The sequence below is a fragment of the Bipolaris maydis genome (assembly GCF_028858645.1).
Source record: "Bipolaris maydis strain C4 unplaced genomic scaffold PSV08scaffold_15, whole genome shotgun sequence".
Classification (NCBI taxonomy): Eukaryota; Fungi; Ascomycota; class Dothideomycetes; order Pleosporales; family Pleosporaceae; genus Bipolaris; species Bipolaris maydis.
In genome coordinates, this window is record NW_027093871.1 from 462,003 (window position 1) to 481,760 (window position 19,758).

The following is a 19,758-nucleotide window of genomic DNA, read 5'->3' on the forward strand; positions in this document are numbered from 1 at the left end:
CGACGACGACGGCTCGGGAGTGGTTACTGCTGCTGTGCGACAAGCCGGGCCCAGGCCATGGACATTGACAGGAGCCGGACGCATGGAAACGGGACCGCCCCGAGCGTGCTGTGGGTGGAAGCCGTTGCAGGAGCGTTGCAAGAGTGGCCGTGGGGTGCGAGTGGTGCGGGCGCGGCCCCTGCTAGCGGGCGTCGCATGAAGGCTGGGAAACAGTTGGGCGTTGCAAGGCCGCATCAGCCGTCGCGCCATGTCTGTCCACACCACTGCCATTGCCATTGCTGCTGCTGCTGCTGCTACCACTGCCATCTGCACTGCCTGACGCCTGCCTGGCTGTTGCTTGACCCCCCGCGACCAACTGACGCGACCCCGTCAGCTTGGCTCCTACTAGCACTCCCGCTCTTGGTCGGACATAGCACACCACCACCAACTTTTCCATTCACCCTCCCATAACCACCCGCCTGCACATGGCGTGCTCCCCTGCCCGGCCTCGCTGAGAGGCTCTCCGTCTCAGCCCACCTGTCCCTCTTCCCCTCGTCCATCCTCCCTCTCCATCCCTCTCCCCTCCCCCCTCCCCCCTCGTTGCCGCGGAGTGGCTCCGCGACAGGCGGCCGTGCGGCGACACAAAACACAAGAGATATGGCGCCCTCTGGCACGAGCATGTTTGCCAAGTTCCGGCCTGGCCATGCGAAGCGCAATGCCTCATCCGTCGCCCCTCCAGAACAGGCCGTGTCGAGCCCCACCCCTTACCCACTTCCAGGCCCAGCGTCGCAATCCACAGAGTACTTGTCGTCGCCGCGTTTCCACCAACACCAACAACATGCCAGCCTCCAAACTGCCTCGTCCCCCGTATCGCCCTTTCCACCCAAGCTGCCGCCCATTGCCCGTGTCGCCTCCAAGCTGGACAAGTCGCCCTCGCCAAGCAGTTCGCACTACACCCCCAGCCAGCACTCGGCCACCACCACCGACGGCAGCCCTAGCAACGTGATGGCCCACGATCCCACCATGCTGTCTCCTCCCCAACGATCGCACGACTTTCCCTCGCCCGTCCACGAGCAAAAGCCCCTCTCGGCCCGCTCCAATACGGCAACCTCGCCTCTCGCATCCCTGCACTCCCTGTCCGAGACTCCCTCGGCCATTTCCCCAAGCCACTACTCCATGTTCTCCAAGTCGCAGCCCTCATTACTGAGCGGCATCAGCGACAAGCTCACGGGCAGCTCCAAGAGCACATCAATACCCACCCTGGCGCCACCACCACTACCCCAAAAGTCAAGATCCAGGCTCAATCTACGGAAGCCAATGTCTCTGCTCATGCGACGAAAGTCGGCACAGACACTGGATCCTCTGGCCGACGAATCCCTCGTCACCCAGCGCTCCCCTTCCAACCTCCCGCCCATGCCCGACAACTACGACCCGAGTATTCGCGGAAAGATTGTGCACGACTTCAATGCCCCCAGGCTCAACAGAAATTATTCCTACAACACCTCATCGGAGGCAGCCGAGTCACAACCCGAGCTCGCTCGCGCCAGTCCGCCAAAAATCGACAGGGAGCACACGCCCGTCTTTCGCGAGCATTTCGACGATGACACCAGCTATGAGCAGTCGCAGGCGGCGATAAGGGCAGAAAATCTGGCCAACAAGGACTTTTTAGCACGGAATTCTGTCCAGTTTCCTCCGCCTGAACACTCACCACTTCCTCCTCCCATGCCGCCCAAAACCTCCCCGGTACCACCGCAGCCTGCGCCACCAAGTTCCTCGCCGCCGTCTCGGCCGTCGTTCCAAGGAATGGATGGAGTCAATTCGGTGTTGTCGCCAGTGCAGGAGTCTGAGGATCCATCCGATGTCTCCGCAGACGTCACGCCACGGAAAAAGAAATCCACAAAAGCAACCATGCCCCCAACACGCTCAAGAGCCACCTCCGTCACAGATCCCTCTTTCCAGCCAGATGGATTGCCAGCCCGTTTTAGTAGTAGAGCTTCAAGATTCAGCTTCCAGATCTCAGGCGGCACAGATTCTGCGCAGGAAAAGCTGCTCGAAGAGCGACACAAGGCAAAGGAGGCGGAGAAGAAGCAAGCGCGCACGTCTACAAATTCTGTTGAGGATGAGTACGACGAATACGGCATGGATGACTACGATGACATGGACGGTGGGTTCGATGAGGAAATTCCTATGCTCGGTGACGAAGATGAGTTCGCTGGTGGATTGGGTAACCAAACGCTCGATTCTAGCATCAATGGGTTTGACTTTTCCTCTTTGTCGATACAACAAAACATGAACAACCCAATGAATTTTGCGCTTGGCCAGATGCAAATGCCCGTCGACATGAATGGCAACCCCATAGGGTTCGCCATGCCAGGTCCCATGTTTCAGCAAAATTACATGCCGGCGATGACTAACCTAGCTGGTGCGCCGAATGCGACAAACACTCAACTACATGGCCTAGGATTGAGTAGTTCCCAAAGCGAGGGAGATAACTCATCACCAGTTAAGCTGGCGGATGCGCTCACCCAGGCTGCACCCGCTAGCAGTAGCCAGCCAGTATCAAACAATCTCGATCTCGACGATGACATGTACTTTGACGATGGACTGATTGGCGATCAGGACGTAGGTGCGACCGAATTCGACGAAAGCGTCTTCGACGATCCCGATGGGCCACTCTTTGACAGAAAAGTCAAGCTTCCTGCCGAGGGACAGTCGTCCACTGCTCAGCCTCGCGCATACGATGTGCTGGATCCCGAGACTGGCTACGAGGCCGACGATGATATTGTTCCTCAAACCCTCGACAAATCAGCCCCTTCTCTTGCTCACAAGACTTCCATTGCACAGCAAATGGCCGTGCCCAGCTTCGAGAATCTCAGTGCTTACCACAGTGCGCTTGCTGATGCGGCAGTCCGCGCCGAGGCTGCTGGCCGGTTTGATAGGAAGACGAGTGTCGATGCGGGTCAGCCTAGCTCTGAGGTCGAGGAGCCCTCAGTCAGTCAGTCCAGACCCAGCTTGGTGCCTGACGATGGCCGCTTTAGTGTGGACACGACCAGCTTCCCACTGGACGATGATGTTTACGGAATGAGCTCAGGGTTCGTCGACGACTACGACTACAGCGACTTTGATTCGGCTCTCGAAGACGATCCAATCATTGCTGCAGCAAACGCCGAAGCACTAGCATATGATGATGAAGGTTTTTACGGCCAGGAATTCGGCTTCTATGCATCCGCGGTTGGCGAATCACCTAGCGCTTGGGGTGGCTTCTTTGGCCCATCTGGCGTCGGTCGCACTGTTAGTGGACGGAACGCCGTGAGAGAACCCAACCTGACGCCCATCACTGAACGAAGCGAATACAGCACACGCAATTCATTCATCAGTCTGAATCAATTCCGAGATGGACAGCAGCCCATCGCCAGTCCTGCACTAGCACAACTCGCCCGCATGAGTCCGTACGGCGGATTTTTCGGTCAAGAGGAAGAGGATATGAGCCTGGATAGTTTGATGAAGCTGAGAAAGGGTGCCTTTGGTGCTAGTGCTTCCAGTTTGCCAGGAAGCGTGTCCAACAGTCCACGTACTTCTTCGCCCATGGGCATGCAATTCGTTCCTCGGGCTACGACTCCTGCAGGGAATCGCATGATGGAGCACCCCTCCAGCCCTGTGGAAAACCCATATTTTTCCAGCAATAATTTATCAGGACACCAACCCCATGATGATGGCGATTACGAGGAAGGTGACTCAAGTCTCATGGACGCTGTTAATGGCGCGCACGGGTCTGGTAGCTCCAGTGAAGACGAAGCTGGCGGTAACGGACAAATGGAGAGCCCTACACTTACAAGCAGTGATTACAACAGCCTCTCGAGTCCGACCGGGCATATAATCGGGAACGAAGCGCCAGTCCTGCCTTCAATATCTGAACTATATGCTCAGCACAACTTGAGCCTGGCCATGTCCCCGATCAGCATCCCTGTGACATCACCTTCACACAGTTCGCTCCCTGCATCGCCCTTCCCGATGGCACTGTCCTCGCCATTTCCGCCTCAACCTCATACCCGCCCACCTAACCCTCCTTCTATCAACACCTCCTTTTCTTCACCAACCGCTGGCACAACCTCGACGCCTGGTGCGCCAAGGCGACAAAGCGTAGTTCTCAGCCCCATCTCGACATCTTCTCCTATTACACCAAACGGCAGTAGCAGCGCTGGGGGCTGGAACCGCGGCCACAGCAGGAAGGGCAGCACAGCGGATAGTGTGACCTATGTCCGTGAACACGACGAGGCGGGAGAAGGGAGATGGGTGCTTGAACGGAGGCGCACTGCTGAAAGTGGCGAGTTGGAGTTGATTGGAAGGAAGATTGTGGAAGGTGGACGTATTTAGATACCCCTTTGTTTGTTTTTTTTGTGGATGTGAAGCGTAATTGCATTTGTATGGCGTCTTCTTGTTGCACATGCATGGCTCAAGAGAAGGTTTTTGGCTAGTTGAAGGGCCGATTGCAAGAGCAAGAGAAAGGACGGGGTACATGATTAGCATATACATATACACAGCATATGAATGAATGACTCTTTTAAAACAACATCTGCCCTTTTTTGTTAGTATTGCTTTGCGACTCGAAACAGAAGAAATACTGAAAGTTTCGCTAGAGATACCATATATATTTATCATTTACAATTTTGAGCCTATGCGGGAACGATCACTACTATATCTCACCATAAAACCTTATTTCAAGGACCAAATCAAGCCACGGATCCGACCAAAAAACACTCCCATCCCAAGAACCCTCCTCCTGATAACAAAACAAAAACGGCCAAACCCTTCATTCCCCATACACCCATTCATCTTTTCCCCCAAGCCACCCTCCACAAAAAAAAATGCTTCGACCCGCCCGTGTCGTCTCCTCCAACCCCACCCTGTCATCCAAACCCAACCTACATTCCCAAACCAGCCTAGCGCCACCCACCCTAGGCACATCACGACATCTCCCCCCTCGATTTCGTCTTTTGCACAACCCGCACCTTTGCCCGCGACATGCAGCAAACCCGCATGAACCAGCCCGAAACAAGCACCAATTGATTGACGACAAGATTAGCTACTACTCCTTTGCTTTTTTTCTTTGACTTTACTCCAGCCAAGGCAACACGACGGACGGTGTGAGATATGTGGAGGAAGGTTGGTATGTGTATGTCTGTCTGTCTCCAATTGAATGTGTATGAATATATAGCTTTGAGGGGGGGTGGGGCGAAGTTTGTGCCAATCACGCGAGTTCCCTCTCTCTCTTTTTTTTTTTGAGAATAAAATAAAACGGGGGTTACCATGGGGGGGATAGGGGAGAGTGCGCTGTGGATGGCGAGCTGGGCAAAGTGCGCCAGTGTGGAGGGGGTTGCGTATGATGACAGACGGGAAGGGGGGGTGGGAAAAAAAGTCAAGATGGATTGGGGAGGGGGGGGGGGGGGAAATCTTGCGTCATTTGGGGACGGAGGAGGGTGATAATGATGATGGGGTTAGACAAGGGTGTAAGTAGGTTCGTTTTCTGGAAAATAGAAACGTATAAAAAGCCTCTCTGCTTTTTTTTGCGCCATGTGTAGGAAAATTTTGTTTGCGAGCTTTGCTGCTGCTTGGTCATTGTTATTATTTGCTTATCCATCCATATCCATACATTCCCTGTTAAGGCATTTCTTTCCACCCAACGCGGCGTTTTTTTGGGTCACTGAACGGTTTTTTTTTCTCTTTTCTGTTGGCTTGATACTTATTACAAGGGTGAGAGGGGGGAAGGAGCTTGAAAGCAGGGAAATGGCAGAAGACAAACATGACGCTGAGCATGCGCTTAGCAGCGACTCGGATACCACGACGGACGAACAACAAGTTCTTGCGCAGATAAGTGAGGCTGAGGAGAAGAGGTTGCTGCGCAAGTTGGATCTGCGCTTGTTGCCTGCCGTGTCGATTTTGTATCTGTTGTCGTTTTTGGATCGGAGTAATGGTAACTATACTAATCCTTTTTTTTTCTCGACTTTCTACTCCCCCCCACCCCCTCTCCCCCTTTGTCCATTCCTCAATGTGGGAATGGAAAGAATAGGGTTTAACAACAAGGCTGACGGGAACAATTTTTTTTAGTCGCCAATGCACGCATCGAGGGTCTCACAAAAGACTTGAAAATGACAGGGAATCAGTACTTGACTGGTCTCACGCTCTACTTTGTCGGTTACGTGCTATTTGAGATTCCGTGTAATATTGTGCTTAAGCGGACGACGCCGCGGTTCTGGCTGCCGACGCTGACGGTGGCATGGGGGGTTGTAGCGACACTGATTGGTATTGTGCAGAATCTGACAGGATTTTTGATTGTGAGGTTTTTGTAAGTTATTGTTCTTTTTTTTTCATTACTTTTCCAAACAGATACTTCTTTTGGGAGGGCATTTCGAAAAATGGAGAGAAAGGCTAATGAGGAGATTGTGAATAGTCTTGGTGTCACGGAATCAGGACTTTTCCCGGGAGTCGTGTACTATCTGAGTATGTGGTATAAGCGGAATGAGCGGCAGTATCGCATTTCGCTCTTCTTTAGCTGTGCCTCGCTTGCTGGGGCTTTTGGTGGTGTATGTGGAACCTCTTCTACTTCAAGGAGAAGAGAGAAGAATTTAAGCTGACACTAAGAATAAGATCCTCGCATATGGTATCGCGCACATGCGTGGCGTAGCTGGGCAGCCAGGATGGCGGTGGATATTCATCCTCGTACGTACACTTCACAATCTCCTGAGTCGCATGCATACTAAAATCTGCAAACAGGAAGGTATCGCCACTGTCCTCATTGGTATCATAGCATACTGGTTCATTTCCAACTACCCATCTACCGTATCGTGGCTCTCCCCCAAGGAACGCACATTTCTCCAAGCACGCCTCAAGGCCGACAGTGACGCCACAAACGACGAGGCATTTTCTTGGGATCAAGTTATTCTCGCCGCTAAAGACATTAAAGTCTGGCTGTATGCATTTGGATTTCACACCATGAGTTTACCGCTGTATACTCTATCTCTATTCCTGGTATGCCTATCCCTATATCAACCAAACCCCTAAAACCCCAAGTAGTCTAACCTAGTTGTATTAACAATCGAATAGCCCACAATCATAAAAGACATGGGCTACACCTCCGCCCAGAGCCAACTCCTTACCATCCCCCCCTACGCTCTTGCTACTCTCTTCACAATCCTCATCGCTATCCTCTCCGAACGCTACGCCCGCCGGGCCGCTTTCATCCTCTTCACTTCCTCCTTGGCAATCATCGGCTACATCATCCTACTCGCAAACACGAACCCGCGCGCACGCCCAGGCGTTTCTTATGTAGGTACTTTCTTCGCTGCCGCCGGCATCTACCCGTCCGTCGCCCTCGTCCTCTGCTGGCCCGCCATCAACGTCAGCGGGCAAACCAAACGCGCAACAGCCAATGCACTACAGATCAGTATTGGCAACCTGGGTGCTGTGCTAGGTACACAGCTATACCGTGCCAACAGCGGGCCGAGATACGTTCTTGGACATAGTTTTGCGCTGGGGTATCTTGCGATGAACTTGGTGGTTGTGAGCGCGTTGTGGGTGGTACTTGACCGCGAAAATGCGGAGAAAGATAAGGTGCTGGAGAGTGAACCGCATGTGCCTGGGTTCCATGATAGTGCTGAGGATTTGGCGTTGGGAGATAGGCATCCGAGATGGAGATTTCAGGTTTAAGAGGGAGGAAGTCGGAGATGGGGGGAAAGGTAGACATGGAAAGGGGTATTTTTTTTTTCAACGAGGAAGAGAACGATGTTATACATATACACGCTGGTTTTACGATTGCTCTGACCATCTATCTGACGAGACAATATTTCCACCCCGACCCCCCCAGACGAAGACACCTTTACCAAACGAACCCCTCCTAGTACCCAACATCTACCAAAGCTTCGGGAAAAACATGGGCGTCTCCCTCTTCCACCGCTGATACTCCTCATCGCCACCGTACTTCTTATCATACTTCTCCTCACTCAACGGCACCCCACTAATCTTCAGCAGCAAGAAACTCACAAAAGCCGGACTCGCCGCACACATGCCCGTCACCAGCATCTTCCCACTCAACCCCCCACTCAACCCCAGCGCCGCCTGCGCCGGCTGCCTAACCAGCAACCCCGCCGCCGCAACCGCAATACCAGACCACAACGTCGCCTCACCAAAATAATTCGGATGCCTCGACACAGCCCAAAGCCCATGGGTCAAAAACTGCTCTTCGTGCTTCTTCGCCTTCTTCGCCTGCACCCACGCATCCTTTTGCCGATCAGCCACAACCTCGAATCCCAATCCGAACACGAAAATCGCCAGGCCCAGGATATCCGTCAGGTACGGTTTTGACGAGACGGCTTGGCCAAGTAGAGACGAGGCATATGCCGAGCGCGGCACAGAGTTGACCAGGATAACGGGAAGCGTACACAGCGAGACCCACGCTGCCTGTGCGAAAAACGCGACCAGGAATTTCGGCGGCGAAGAGCGGATACTGTCGAAGCGCGAGTCTTTTCCGTCATCACTGGAAATGCGTCGGAAGAGGTATGATCCCACTGTTTAATCCAGGCGTTGTTTAGTAAACAAAAAATGGTTGTTGTCACGTGGAGTTCGTTTCGATCCTTGTCAGGGGGGGAAAGGGAAGGGGGGTATGGGAAGGATTCAAAGCCTGGTTACAACTTACACCTTGTAGCCCACAGGCCCACCGCAGCGCTCAATAACGCTTGTCTCCACCACCACGTCGTGCCTTGTCCGAGACCTTGGTTGCCGAAGTAGTCGACAAGGCCATTTGTTGCTGTTCCTGCGGCGCGGGCCCGCAGATAGGGTAATGTGAGGCTGAGTGCTGTGCAGGAAAGGTAAGTCAGGCTGCCGCTGAGGTCGTAGTAGCGCTCTGTTTGCGCGGCGATGGAGGGGATTGCAACGGCGGCTTGGATGCCGTACGCAAGAGCCACGGTAGGGACAAGTGTGCGTAGCAATGGGTTCTTGAAGGCTGTTGCCCTGAGCAGTGTGTGTAGGAGTGTCATTTTTTTGGCAGTACTATAGTTAAACTACGAGCGAGAACACTCTTGCTTCTTCGCAGGCGGGGAGGGGTGGTCAAGGCCCTATTTAACAGGCGCTGGGAATGCGCCGGGCGAAGTGGCTTCAGTAGCTTCCATAATTTGCTTATTTGGCCATGTACTAGGTTGGCCTGAAAGTTTGTTTTGGAAGAGCGCCGAAATGCCCGTGAAACAGTATAAGGAGGCTCAAAGGAAGATCATTAATCTGCCCTATGCCTAACATAGTGCATGTGATCTGCCCGATCTTGACTGCAAGTAGCGATCAATATCGTCATTACTCGCTACTGACCAGCCTAGACCGGGGTAGGCCCCACCTATTGGAAACGAGTTTGTTCTAGCCCGGTGTACTTGGAAGCCGGTGAACGTGCGCCCAGACATGTGAATACCCCTGTCATCGGTGTATAGGGCAGCTATGTGTTGGCGGAATAATGATTGCACCGTACGATGAGCCTGCAAGAAATAAGCCGGGAAGATATAGCCCGTAGATTCCAAACACATGTCAGATATCCTGTCCTACCTGGGCTCAATCGAACCCCATGCAAGCCACGCAGTCCAAGAATCTTCGTTAACGCGTTTAAATCCGCCAATATACACGTCCTCGATAACAACACACCGGCGTAACGTCACAGCCCGAGCCCTCGCAAATGCAGGCTTCCGCTCTTCCGGAGACACTATCTCTTGAACGCTGCGTCGATCTCCTTGCTGCCCCAATCAATTTCCACCTCGCCACTATATACATCCTGATTGATCGTCATCATCCGCTCAGACACATTCATGTACGTCTTCTCGCATTCCTTGAGCACCTTGAATACGAGATCGCGACTAATCGATGGATCGTCTGCGTCACCAAAGTGCTTGTCCACTCGCTTCTTGAGCGACTCGATGCCTTTTCGTAGCTCCTTTGCATCGTGCGAGTGTACCAACTTCTTGAACACGGAGCGAGAGTGCGAAGAGCGTTGCGAAATGGCTTGAGCGCTCGCGCCTGGCTGGCCGAGAAGTGTTTCGGTGGACTCGATAAATTCCTGGGCATTGTCAGACTAACCCCAGAACTTAGAGTTGCATGTGCACTTACCAAAAGTTTGCCCAACGGCCGCCGGATAACGGCATCAACATAAAGACCCATATGCTCATCGTACTCATCCTGCGCCTTGCCCTTCCAGTATTCCAGCACTGAAACAGAACGTGCATCCACCTCCTCCATGTAGTGGTTCATGTTTTCGATAAGCAGAATGTGGTAGTTCAGTGCCTCCTTGTCTTCGGGATCGCCCTGTCCTTGCGAAGCCATGACAGTCGGAGACTCCTTTGCAATCACCTTCAAACTCTCAAACATGGCCTTGTTGATTCTCTGATACCCGTCATTGACCATGCGGCGGATCTCCAGTTGGTTACCCCCGTCAGCTGCAGACGGCAGCATATTTTCGATGGCAGCAGAAAAGTGGGGAAATGTCTTCATGAAGGAAATGACACCCTTGCGTTTCTTGATCTTGACTTTGGTGTCTTCAATTGCCCGTATTTGCTCGTCTAGGAACCGGCTAAAGAGTCCTTGCAGACGCTCGTGAATCTTTTGCAAGTTCCTGGTCAAAAAGTCTTGGTTCGTTTCCTCAATATCGAGCAACTTCCGGTCAACAGCACAAAGAATGCCTACGCCTTGCCTGTGAACAGTTAGCATCGTGACCGTGTGCTATGAGAAAAAAAACTTACAGAGGATCGGCTTTCGTGGCCCAGTCCACAAGACTGGCAATTTCCGCGGGCCAGAACGAGAAAATCTCCTCCATGACTCCAGTAAGATGTTTGGCCATGGCCCTGTCTGGCTCGAATTGCTTTCTGATCCAAAGGTTAGGTCCTCGGCGATTCTCTGGAGGTGCTGCCTGAACCGCATCAGGGAAATCGAGTGAATCAGTTGACGTAGCATGGAAGAATTCTGTGATGAAGTTTTGCTCCGTCAGTAGCACAGGGCCTGTGTCTTCTAGGACCCTGGCAAAGACATCGTATGCGTGCAGCTTGCCATCTTGAGATGTTGGCTTTGCCTTGCTCTCTTTACCCTCTTTATCTCCAGAAGCCGCTCGCAAGCCACGAGCCAAAGTCTGACTTCGCTTGACAGTCAGCTTCCTGGCAGTCCCCGTGATACTCTCTGGCTCCTTTTCTTGTGCGGTAAAAAGCAGCTCTTGCTCCTCGCCACTAGGCTTCCGAGCAAATTTCCTCCAAGCCAGAATGTTATCGCGAACTTCCTGTTGATACAATTGCGCTGCTTGATTCTGGTACATTCGGAGAAGCATGTCCCATGAAGCCCTGTCGATTTCCTTGGCGAAGAGCATTACCGGACTTAACATCCACAGCTCGCTTCGACCAGTATCGTGTGCCTCAATGTTCTTCCTTAAAGACGGCATGGAACCCTGGTCAAGATTCGAAAGAGCATCTTTTGTTGACAGGAAAGCGGCACCAAAGGTAATCTCCATGTGCTTCTTGAGTCGCTCAAGGAACATGGTTCCCTCGCCAAGATACCTATCTCGCTTTTCTTGCAGAGCCTGCATTGTTGCCAAATCGCTATTGCCTATGCCTGATCTTCCGTTCAACGCGTTGAGGGCATCGTTAGCACCGGCTCGGCTCCCTGCCACAAAAGACGGGTCGATCGTAACCAGCGCTTTGTAGAGAAGAACCAATGACGATTCAATGTCTTTGAGGCCACTAATCTTTCCTATTGGAGCACGTCTCAAAGGCTCTAGTTGGTCTGATGTGATTGAGATGGTATCGACGAGTTGTCGAAGTTCTTGCTGCAGCAAACGCTGGTTGGCCGTCTGGACTTGCAGACCCTGACTCTGCGCTTCGATGAAAGCAATGTCGTCGTTCAAGCTACTCAGTTCAACGTTGTATAAGGTCAAAAGGCCTTCAAGTTCGTCGCATTCAGCAATGGCGCGATCCAGCATACGTTCAACAGCTTCCACTCGATCATCTTTTTGCTCTAGGTGGTTGAGCCAGCTCCCTGCTTCAACACGAGCAATCTCGCGTTTGATATCGGCTTCGAGGGATTCAATGTGCTTATTTGAAAGCTCATTACTACCCCAGCCTAGCTCTGATAGTATATTGTCGAACTCAAGACCGCGTTCATCAAGGATGCTAGGATCAATGCCAAGCTTTGATATGTTCACAATCTGCTGATTAGACCTACGCTTCTTACGTCGCACTTCGGGCTCCGCCTCGGCGTTTCTTGCCGCTGCCTTTTCTGGGGCTGGTGGAGGAGCTTCCTCTTCTACCTCTTGCTTAACCTCGGGCACTGTTGGCGCTAATGGACCAGACACAGTGACTGATGGTACAACCTCGGTGCTGATACGTGGTCGCTCTTTGGATGATCGATCTGGCACAGGTGGAGGTGCCTCCTCTGGCTTCTTCTCTTCCTCTTCCGGCTCCTCTTTTGGTGTCTCTTTCGGGGCCGGCCGTTGAGGTACGAACACTGCACTGACACCATCAGGCTCATCAGATGCCTTTGTGTCTTTGTTGAAGAGTTTTGCTGCGGCACCGCCTGCACGAGGCTTGAAAGCTCCTGCTGCTGCCGCAGCCTTCCGGAATTTGTTTGCCGCATTGTCGGCGGTCAATGGTTTCTTTACCATTGGACCAAGACCAGGACGGGGTGAAGCCTCAGTCTCTTGCTCGTCTATTGGGCTGCTGGTGTTTTCAGCTGGTGCAGCTTGGGGCTCTGGTTCAGGAGCAGGTTCGGTTCGCGCTGGTTGAGCTTGTACAGGAGGGGCTGCTACCTCCTCTGGTGGGGGCGCTTGTGGCATAGGAGCTGTTGGTATCCGTGGTAACGGGGAAGTGGGTGGCGGAGTGGGCTGTGATCTGGACACTGCAGGATCTGAGCGTGCAATGCTTTCTTGAGAAGATGGCTTTAACCGCTCTGGCGTCTCTTGGGGTCGTCTTCGAGGCGGTACTTCCATCGGCGGAGCGGGGGATGCTGAAGGGGTATGGAAGACTGAACGTGATTCTGTGCCTTGGCTGTCGAAGCTACGCTGCGATAGCTGAGACGGACGCGTCTCCATTGTGGGTCTTCTCCGCTGTGGAGGTTCGTCTGGAGGCATGTCATCATGTCGGTTGAAGTTTGAACTGGCGTTGCTTTGAGAAGTACCTGGCCGAGCACCACTTTGGGCTGTACCGGGTCTCAGACCTCTGGGAGAGGGATCTCTCCGGGGCGAAGCAAATTCTCTAGGTCTACGCGCGTCTGGTGTTGAGATACCTGGTGCTGCACCGTCTATTGATCGCTCGTCAAACGGTCTCTCTGGTCGTTGAGGCGGACCATCATCAAACGGCGGTCCGCGTGCGGGGCTAAGATTTGTCTGATATTTCGCAGATTCTGGTGTTTTTGGTCGACTGGCAAATTCTGAAGTTGAAGACTGCGGTGTCAAGTTTCGCGGCGCAAGAGGCGATGTCGGTGGCATGAAATTCGGGCCAGGGCCAGGGCCAGGACTGGGGCGAGGCCGCATACTATCCCCGCTGGGTCGCGCTCGAATGGTCGGGTCCATGGGCTGCTTTTGTCTTAGATTAGGCATGGATGGAGCGGCTTGCATCTGATTTGGCAGAAACGGTGGACGTCTGCGAGCCTCGTCGCCTGTGTTTGGTCTATCATCGTCTGGCCGGCCTGGCCTTCTCGGACCCTGGAATTCTCCCGGCGGTCTCCTGAAATTGGGATTTGATCCGGGCGGCGGCCCTCTTCTGCTATCCTCTGTGGCTGGAGGTGGAATTTCTCCAGGTCTTCTTGGGGGAGGTCCACCTGCTTTTGGAGGCATAGGTCTCTGCTCTAATGGTCCCGGTCGCTGTGGCCCCGGGCTACCACCTGCTGGACTGCCTGCTGCTGTTGCGGCTCGACCCTCCGGTGTAGCGAGATGTGGCTGTCCATTCGTAAGGCTGTTGAGTTCGGAAACACTGAATCCTGTCAAAATGGGAAAGTCACCCTTAGTATACTTATTGTAGATCTTGACCATGCTTCCTATGAAAAACTCCTTCTCTTTTGCGGTCCCAGCTTCCCAGTAGTATGGCTTGGTGATGGTCACGGCGAAACCTTTGTCTCCAGCCCACTGCTTGCGTTGCGCCTCTTCCTCGTTGGCAGGGTTGAGGTGGACGTAGTTCTCAACCGCAGACAGCTCTTCCATGGGCCAAGACTTTCCAATAGAAAAGGTGCCGTTGGCGTTCTCCCTAGCTTTGTGCAGCTTGACTCTGCCTGTGTTGCGCACGGATATCATGATGATTCTCGCCTTCTTGTTTGAAGGTGGTGAGTTTGGCGGAGGGGGAGCCTGCGGATATGCGCCATCTTCCTGGACACGAATGTGAGTAATGTAGGATTCCTGGACTGGGACGTGTCAGCATAACTCAGGCCAAGTCTAGGAACCAGCAGGACAGGCAAGACCTAGACATTCATGCCAACTGTATTTGTGGTGGTGCCCAGGAACACGTACGCTGTCCCTGCTCGTCCAACTTGGAGAAGCAGCTCTCAGTAATCCGACGTCGCTCGTCGTCAAACCGCTCGGCGCGCGACATTCCAGAGGGTGCAGAGCTCGAGCTGGAGGCAGAGGGGGCTCCTCTCGAGCCCCCAGTGGGCGGACGCATTGGGGGAGCTCGAGGGTCCCCGCCTCCGTTGGTGTAGTTGCGTGGCCTCCCGTCCATCTTGACTGAAGTGTTGGTAGCTACGTCTTGAGGGGCCCCAAGTTTGAGCGGATGTTATGCCGACTACTTTTACCCAGCGGTAGCGAGGGTTCTTCGTGGTAATGCCATCAATGGTGAATCGTGGTAGTGGTGGTCCTTGCGATGCTGAGCTGGTTGGTTCGTTGGCTGGTCGGTCCTCCGTGAGCGATGGGATTGGGCAGCAATATGCGATGCACGTCTTGGCTGTATCCGCTGGAACTGAGTCGGGCGTGTGCAAGTGGGGATAGCGAAGATGGCGAGTGAAAGGCCCAAAGATCACCCTGCGCAGGTGAGTAACGTTTGGCGTCGTGTACTCACTTGTGAGACGGCAGGCGCGCGGGACTGGGATCACGCTTGCGGCCTAGCGCCATCCGAGGTGCATTCCGCCCGCCGTAACTTTTTTCTCGCGCGCGACCTGCAACCTTTCGATTCTCCACAATCCATTCCCGTCACTACTACGCGATACACGGCCCCCATTGCCCATCATGGCTGCCGACAAGAAAAACTCCAAGAATTCCAGCTCGGACAAGAAGCAGAAGAAGACGTCTGCAGTTGCAGCGTCAACAACAGTCGCCGCTGAAGTACCACTTGACCTTGTCAGGAAGTTCCTCGAGCAGCAGGGAGAAAAAGGCGCCGCTAGCAAGCTCAATGAGTTTGAGAAGTGGCAGAAGAGTGGAGGCGCAACCAATTCCTCAGATGCGCCCGAGCCCATGGACGTCGACGAGGAGAGCGCTTCCAGCAGCGATTCCAGCAGCGGCTCCGATAGCGATTCGGACAGCGACTCCAGCAGCGGCTCTAGCAGTGATTCAGAGGCTGAAAAGAAGCCCCAAAAGCTGAAGAAGGCGCCTGTAAAGAAGGATGACTCCAGCTCGTCGAGTTCGGACTCGAGCTCAGACTCTTCCGACGCGGAGTCAGAAGAGGAAAGCGCCCCCGTCAAGCCCAAAGCAAAGAAGGTCAAATCCGTCTCATCATCTTCTGCTTCTTCGTCTAGCGACTCCAGCGACTCCAGCGACTCCAGCAGTTCGGACAGCAGCGACGATGACGAACCTGCCAACGTCCCTCTGCCCGACTCCGATTCCTCGGCCGCATCAAGCGATTCATCGGACAGCGACTCTAACAGCGACAGCGAGTCTGGTAGCGACTCCGATAGCAGCTCCGAGTCAGAGGCCGAGAAGAAGGCAAGCAAGAAGAATAAGGGCAAGAAGGCTGCTTCAGTATCATCTTCGTCTGCTTCTAGTGCTTCGGACTCCAGCGATTCCAGCGATTCCAGCGATTCCAGCGACTCCAGCGACTCCAGCGACTCGGAAAGCGAAGCCGACACAAAGCCCACCAAGGCAAAGGCTAAGAAGAGTGGAAAGAAAGCAGCAACACCTTCCTCCAACAGCTCCTCAAGCTCTTCCGACAGTGATTCGAGCTCTTCCGATAGCTCGGATTCCGAATCAGAAAAGGAGGGCAAATCTACTGCGTCCGAGCGCAAGGGTTCCGCCAGCGACTCATCCCACACCCTTCCCGCAGCATCGCCTGCTCCCGCCAGTAACAAGCGGAAGGCTGGCTCACCTTCCGCAGAGGCCCCGAAGTCAAAGCGAAGCCATGTCGAAAACCGATTCCAGCGCATCAAACCCGACACAAAGGTTGACCCTAGGCTCGCGAGCAACGCATATGTTTCATACGACTATGCCGACCGCGCTCATGCTAAGCTGATTGTCACAAAAGGCAAGGGATTCACTAAGGAGAAGAATAAGGGGAAGAGAGGCTCATACAGAGGCGGTATGATTGACACCTCTGGTGGTAAAGGCATCAAGTTCGATGATTAAATGGCTAGTCGGGCTTAAGCATTTGATCTGGAGTCCACAGTCTCCGCCGTCCCAACTACACCACGCACGCGCAGCCATCAGAGATATCAGGAGCAATATTTGGGCGCGTACACCTGGGCGAGGGAAAATGGCAGAGGCGCGATCTGGAACCTTCTATATCGCATGGAAAAAAATCCGGATAGTTGGCGCGTACGATCTCGGCGAACCGGAGTTATCATGTACACCAAAAGCAGCATACCCTTCGATGGCAGTACTTTGTATTAGATTTTGAGCAGTTGACAGACTGTTGAATCAGTCTGGCTGGATCAATGGATCTCTATATATTCTACGTTCAGTCTATACGGCCAGATCTCCCAAACTCTTCATGTGTGATGTTGATTATGTGCCGCAGGTGATAGTTTTTAGGTACTTCCAACTTCACAAGAGTCTGACTGCATCCCACGTAATCCATCTTGCAGACCTCCCCTCGTCATCCCCATTATCAATGACTAGGAATCCTTCATCTTTCCCAGCCGGTAGCAAACATCCTATTCAACCCCTCTTCTCGCCCCTCAAGCCTTCTCTCCCTCCTGCCCAAATTCCACAGGAAGATTCATACCCACTCTCCGGGCACTCAATCGTACCCTCTCTTCCTCCGTCATGCCCATACCAGGATTATAACGCTCCAGTAACGACGCATATGCCCGTTGCGCCTGCACATATTGTACAAATTGCTCTGCCTGCTGCACCTGACCATGTATGCTTGAGCCCAATTTTGGTGTTGCGATGGCTGACCGTATGGTTTTTTGGAGAACGGAGGGTGCGGACAGCTTTTGGTGCTGGGTCCGGCTTGTTTGGGGGGTGGAGGGGAGTTCGCGGAGAAGACGACGGTAGAGAGAGCGGACTTGGGTGGGGGCTGATTGCGCCATTGTGGGAGTAATGGTTTTGAGCGATTAATTGAGTGTTTTTGGGGATATGTGGCCAGGCGAAATACTGAGTTGCAGTTGTGGTTGCGGTTGCGAGCGATATTGGAAGTCGATGTTCGCCGCGGAGGTGCTGCGGCGAAAAGTTGCGGGAGAGCTCGGGCCAGGTGTGAACTTTGGATTTCGGATGTGGGTGTAGAGAACGCTTGAAGACTGTACGCGATGAATGGTCTTTCGCTGAGGCCGGGCTACGTATGTAGTAATTGCATACAAAATATTTCTCGGCGGAATTCTGGACTCCCTACCCGATCACAGCTGCGACTACAATCAACCACTGCTTTTCCACAGGATGCGCCAAACCCAAGGCTGCGGCTCCAGAAACACTGGAGTGGAGATGTCAAATCAACATATAGGGATAAGCCACCAACGCAGAGTATGCTGCATATGAGCAAGACGAAAGGTAGCTACCGGCTGGAGTTGACTGAAGAACAAACCTCACCTGCGACCGGGGGTGATCCCTTTCCAGAGGAACCACGACCACTTTCAATGAGAGAAAGACGACAACAGAGAAGAGAGGGCATCTTGAGGTCATCAACGATACATGTGGATCCAGCTTACCTTCCAGAGCGAGTGAAGCGAAAATTGCAAGACCAACTGGAAAGTACGAGACTAGAGGCAGTGGAAAAAGAAGGTTTGTCTCCTGAGCCATCAGCACCACAAGACTTTGAAGCTGGTGGCTCAAAATCATCACATAAATCCTTCGATCCACCGAAGAATAAGAGGGATACATCACGGCGATCACGAAAAGGAAAAACTACCGAGGTCATAGAAGACCTTCAACCATCTACACCCTCACCACCACTCGGCTCGAAGCGCAGATCCGAGCCTATTCTCCCATCCATAAAGCCCGAACTCCCTTCCAGCCACGTAAAGCTCCATTTCAGCAAGCTGGAAGACTTCCATTGGTACTGGGAGTCGTTTCCACCAACTATCGCACAAAAGACACAGGCAAACCACTTTTTCACAAACAACAGCAAGAACGCAAAGTTACTTCGAAGTGTAGCACAATTTCGCCTATTCCCAGAATCAGACGTACCTGAGGTAGCCTTTGTTGGTCGCTCCAATGTTGGCAAAAGCTCATTGCTCAATGCCGTTGTGAACGCAGATATTAAGGCGCTATTAGCACGCACATCGTCAACACCAGGCTTCACCAAAACGATGAATCTCTACGGTCTGGGCGCCGGAAATGGCGTGACCATCAAAAAGCAACCCAACGGACGCGACAAGATAGTAGGCATCGGTGGACTGACTATCGTCGACATGCCTGGATACGGCGAAGGTTCGCTTTCTTCCTGGGGCGTGGAGATTATGAAGTACATAAGCAATCGCAAGCAACTTCGTCGTGTATTCGTCTTGCTGGACGCTGAACACGGTATCAAAGATAAAGATCGTTCGCTACTAGCTTCTTTACGGCTGGCTGGTGTGAGCCACCAAGTTATTCTTTCGAAACTAGACAAGCTCTATATTCCCAATGCCAAGGATATCAAGCGCTTTGATGGCAAATCTGCCCGTCGCTTGGCCCCAAAGGGCACTCCTGGGGATCTTAGGAAGGCTATGGAGAAGCTGAAGAATGAGATTCAGCCACCGGTTGGAGGAGGTGCATTAGGAGAGATTCTTGGTGTGAGTGCGGAGACCTTGGTTGATGGTAAGAGACTGGGTATTGATCATGTGAGATTTGCAATTTTGAAAGCGGCGGGTTTGGATGAGAAGTTTAAGAAGGACATTAGTACACCTTGGGCCAGGGATAGCTAGGAATCCCATAATTGGGTATTTCTGTTCTTATCTTATTTGGTTTGAATCTTCCACAAAGTCCAATGGTAGGATAAAGTCATGTGCAAGTCAAGCGATGCTCGTATGATCGCCGACCTCAAGTAGTAGTAGTAGTAGTATTGGTTTTACGTCCTAACGAGTCGCCGACCTTAAAGTATGGCGAATGGCTGCAATACTTACACCGATCTCGGGCACAATGAATATATCACTCAAATCTGGTTTTAAATAAGGACTCAGAGAGAGTTTAATAAGACCGACTGTGGCTGTGGCTGTGACGATCGATCTTAGGTTTACAAGGAAGGTTTCGCGCATGCTGGTCTGCCGGTGTCTCCATGCGGGGAAGCGGATTCGGCGAAACTCCGACGGTAGGTTGGCCGTGAGGAACCATCATCCCTCCAAAGACCCGACCCTATGAGAGCATGCAGACGGGGTGAGATGTACCGAACAGGCTACTAAATTGAGATCAGTATCAGATTGGTTTACGGCCCGTAGATGAGTTTTGGG

General features: G+C 52.9%; 7 protein-coding genes across 7 annotated transcripts; 4 read left to right on the forward strand and 3 right to left on the reverse strand.

The window, feature by feature from the left end:
• Nucleotides 1-636: 636 nt before the first annotated feature.
• On the forward strand, nucleotides 637-4,375 carry PSV08DRAFT_381072 (uncharacterized protein; the record flags this gene model as incomplete). The annotated part of the gene is made up of 2 exons (XM_014225466.2): nucleotides 637-905; nucleotides 978-4,375. 2 exons carry the CDS (start codon nucleotides 637-639, stop codon nucleotides 4,351-4,353), a joined length of 3,645 nt encoding a protein of 1,214 aa, XP_014080941.1. The 3' UTR covers nucleotides 4,354-4,375.
• A 1,388-nt stretch (nucleotides 4,376-5,763) lies between these two features.
• On the forward strand, nucleotides 5,764-7,683 carry PSV08DRAFT_188661 (major facilitator superfamily domain-containing protein; the record flags this gene model as incomplete). Its single annotated transcript, XM_014225467.1, has 6 exons — nucleotides 5,764-5,950; nucleotides 6,085-6,322; nucleotides 6,428-6,560; nucleotides 6,625-6,696; nucleotides 6,751-7,005; nucleotides 7,081-7,683. 6 exons carry the CDS (start codon nucleotides 5,764-5,766, stop codon nucleotides 7,681-7,683), a joined length of 1,488 nt encoding a protein of 495 aa, XP_014080942.1.
• Nucleotides 7,684-7,738: 55 nt separating this feature from the next.
• Nucleotides 7,739-9,060, reverse strand: PSV08DRAFT_230359 (uncharacterized protein). The gene is made up of 2 exons (XM_014225468.2): nucleotides 8,669-9,060; nucleotides 7,739-8,540 (listed from the first exon to the last, which is right to left on the reverse strand). Exons 1-2 carry the CDS (start codon nucleotides 9,006-9,008, stop codon nucleotides 7,885-7,887), a joined length of 996 nt encoding a protein of 331 aa, XP_014080943.1. The 5' UTR covers nucleotides 9,009-9,060; the 3' UTR covers nucleotides 7,739-7,884.
• A 443-nt stretch (nucleotides 9,061-9,503) lies between these two features.
• Nucleotides 9,504-14,690, reverse strand: PSV08DRAFT_412290 (exocyst complex component Sec3-domain-containing protein; the record flags this gene model as incomplete). The annotated part of the gene is made up of 4 exons (XM_014225469.2): nucleotides 9,504-10,063; nucleotides 10,114-10,693; nucleotides 10,743-14,376; nucleotides 14,483-14,690. 4 exons carry the CDS (start codon nucleotides 14,688-14,690, stop codon nucleotides 9,713-9,715), a joined length of 4,773 nt encoding a protein of 1,590 aa, XP_014080944.1. The 3' UTR covers nucleotides 9,504-9,712.
• Nucleotides 14,691-15,418: 728 nt separating this feature from the next.
• On the forward strand, nucleotides 15,419-16,522 carry PSV08DRAFT_251467 (SRP40, C-terminal domain-containing protein; the record flags this gene model as incomplete). The annotated part of the gene is made up of 1 exon (XM_014225470.2): nucleotides 15,419-16,522. One exon carries the CDS (start codon nucleotides 15,419-15,421, stop codon nucleotides 16,520-16,522), a length of 1,104 nt encoding a protein of 367 aa, XP_014080945.2.
• A 551-nt stretch (nucleotides 16,523-17,073) lies between these two features.
• On the reverse strand, nucleotides 17,074-17,509 carry PSV08DRAFT_365697 (uncharacterized protein; the record flags this gene model as incomplete). The annotated part of the gene is made up of 1 exon (XM_014225472.2): nucleotides 17,074-17,509. Exon 1 carries the CDS (start codon nucleotides 17,428-17,430, stop codon nucleotides 17,074-17,076), a length of 357 nt encoding a protein of 118 aa, XP_014080947.1. The 5' UTR covers nucleotides 17,431-17,509.
• Nucleotides 17,510-17,636: 127 nt separating this feature from the next.
• Nucleotides 17,637-19,463, forward strand: PSV08DRAFT_332145 (uncharacterized protein). The gene has a single exon (XM_014225473.1). It carries the CDS (start codon nucleotides 17,647-17,649, stop codon nucleotides 19,234-19,236), a length of 1,590 nt encoding a protein of 529 aa, XP_014080948.1. The 5' UTR covers nucleotides 17,637-17,646; the 3' UTR covers nucleotides 19,237-19,463.
• The last annotated feature ends 295 nt before the right edge of the window (nucleotides 19,464-19,758 follow it).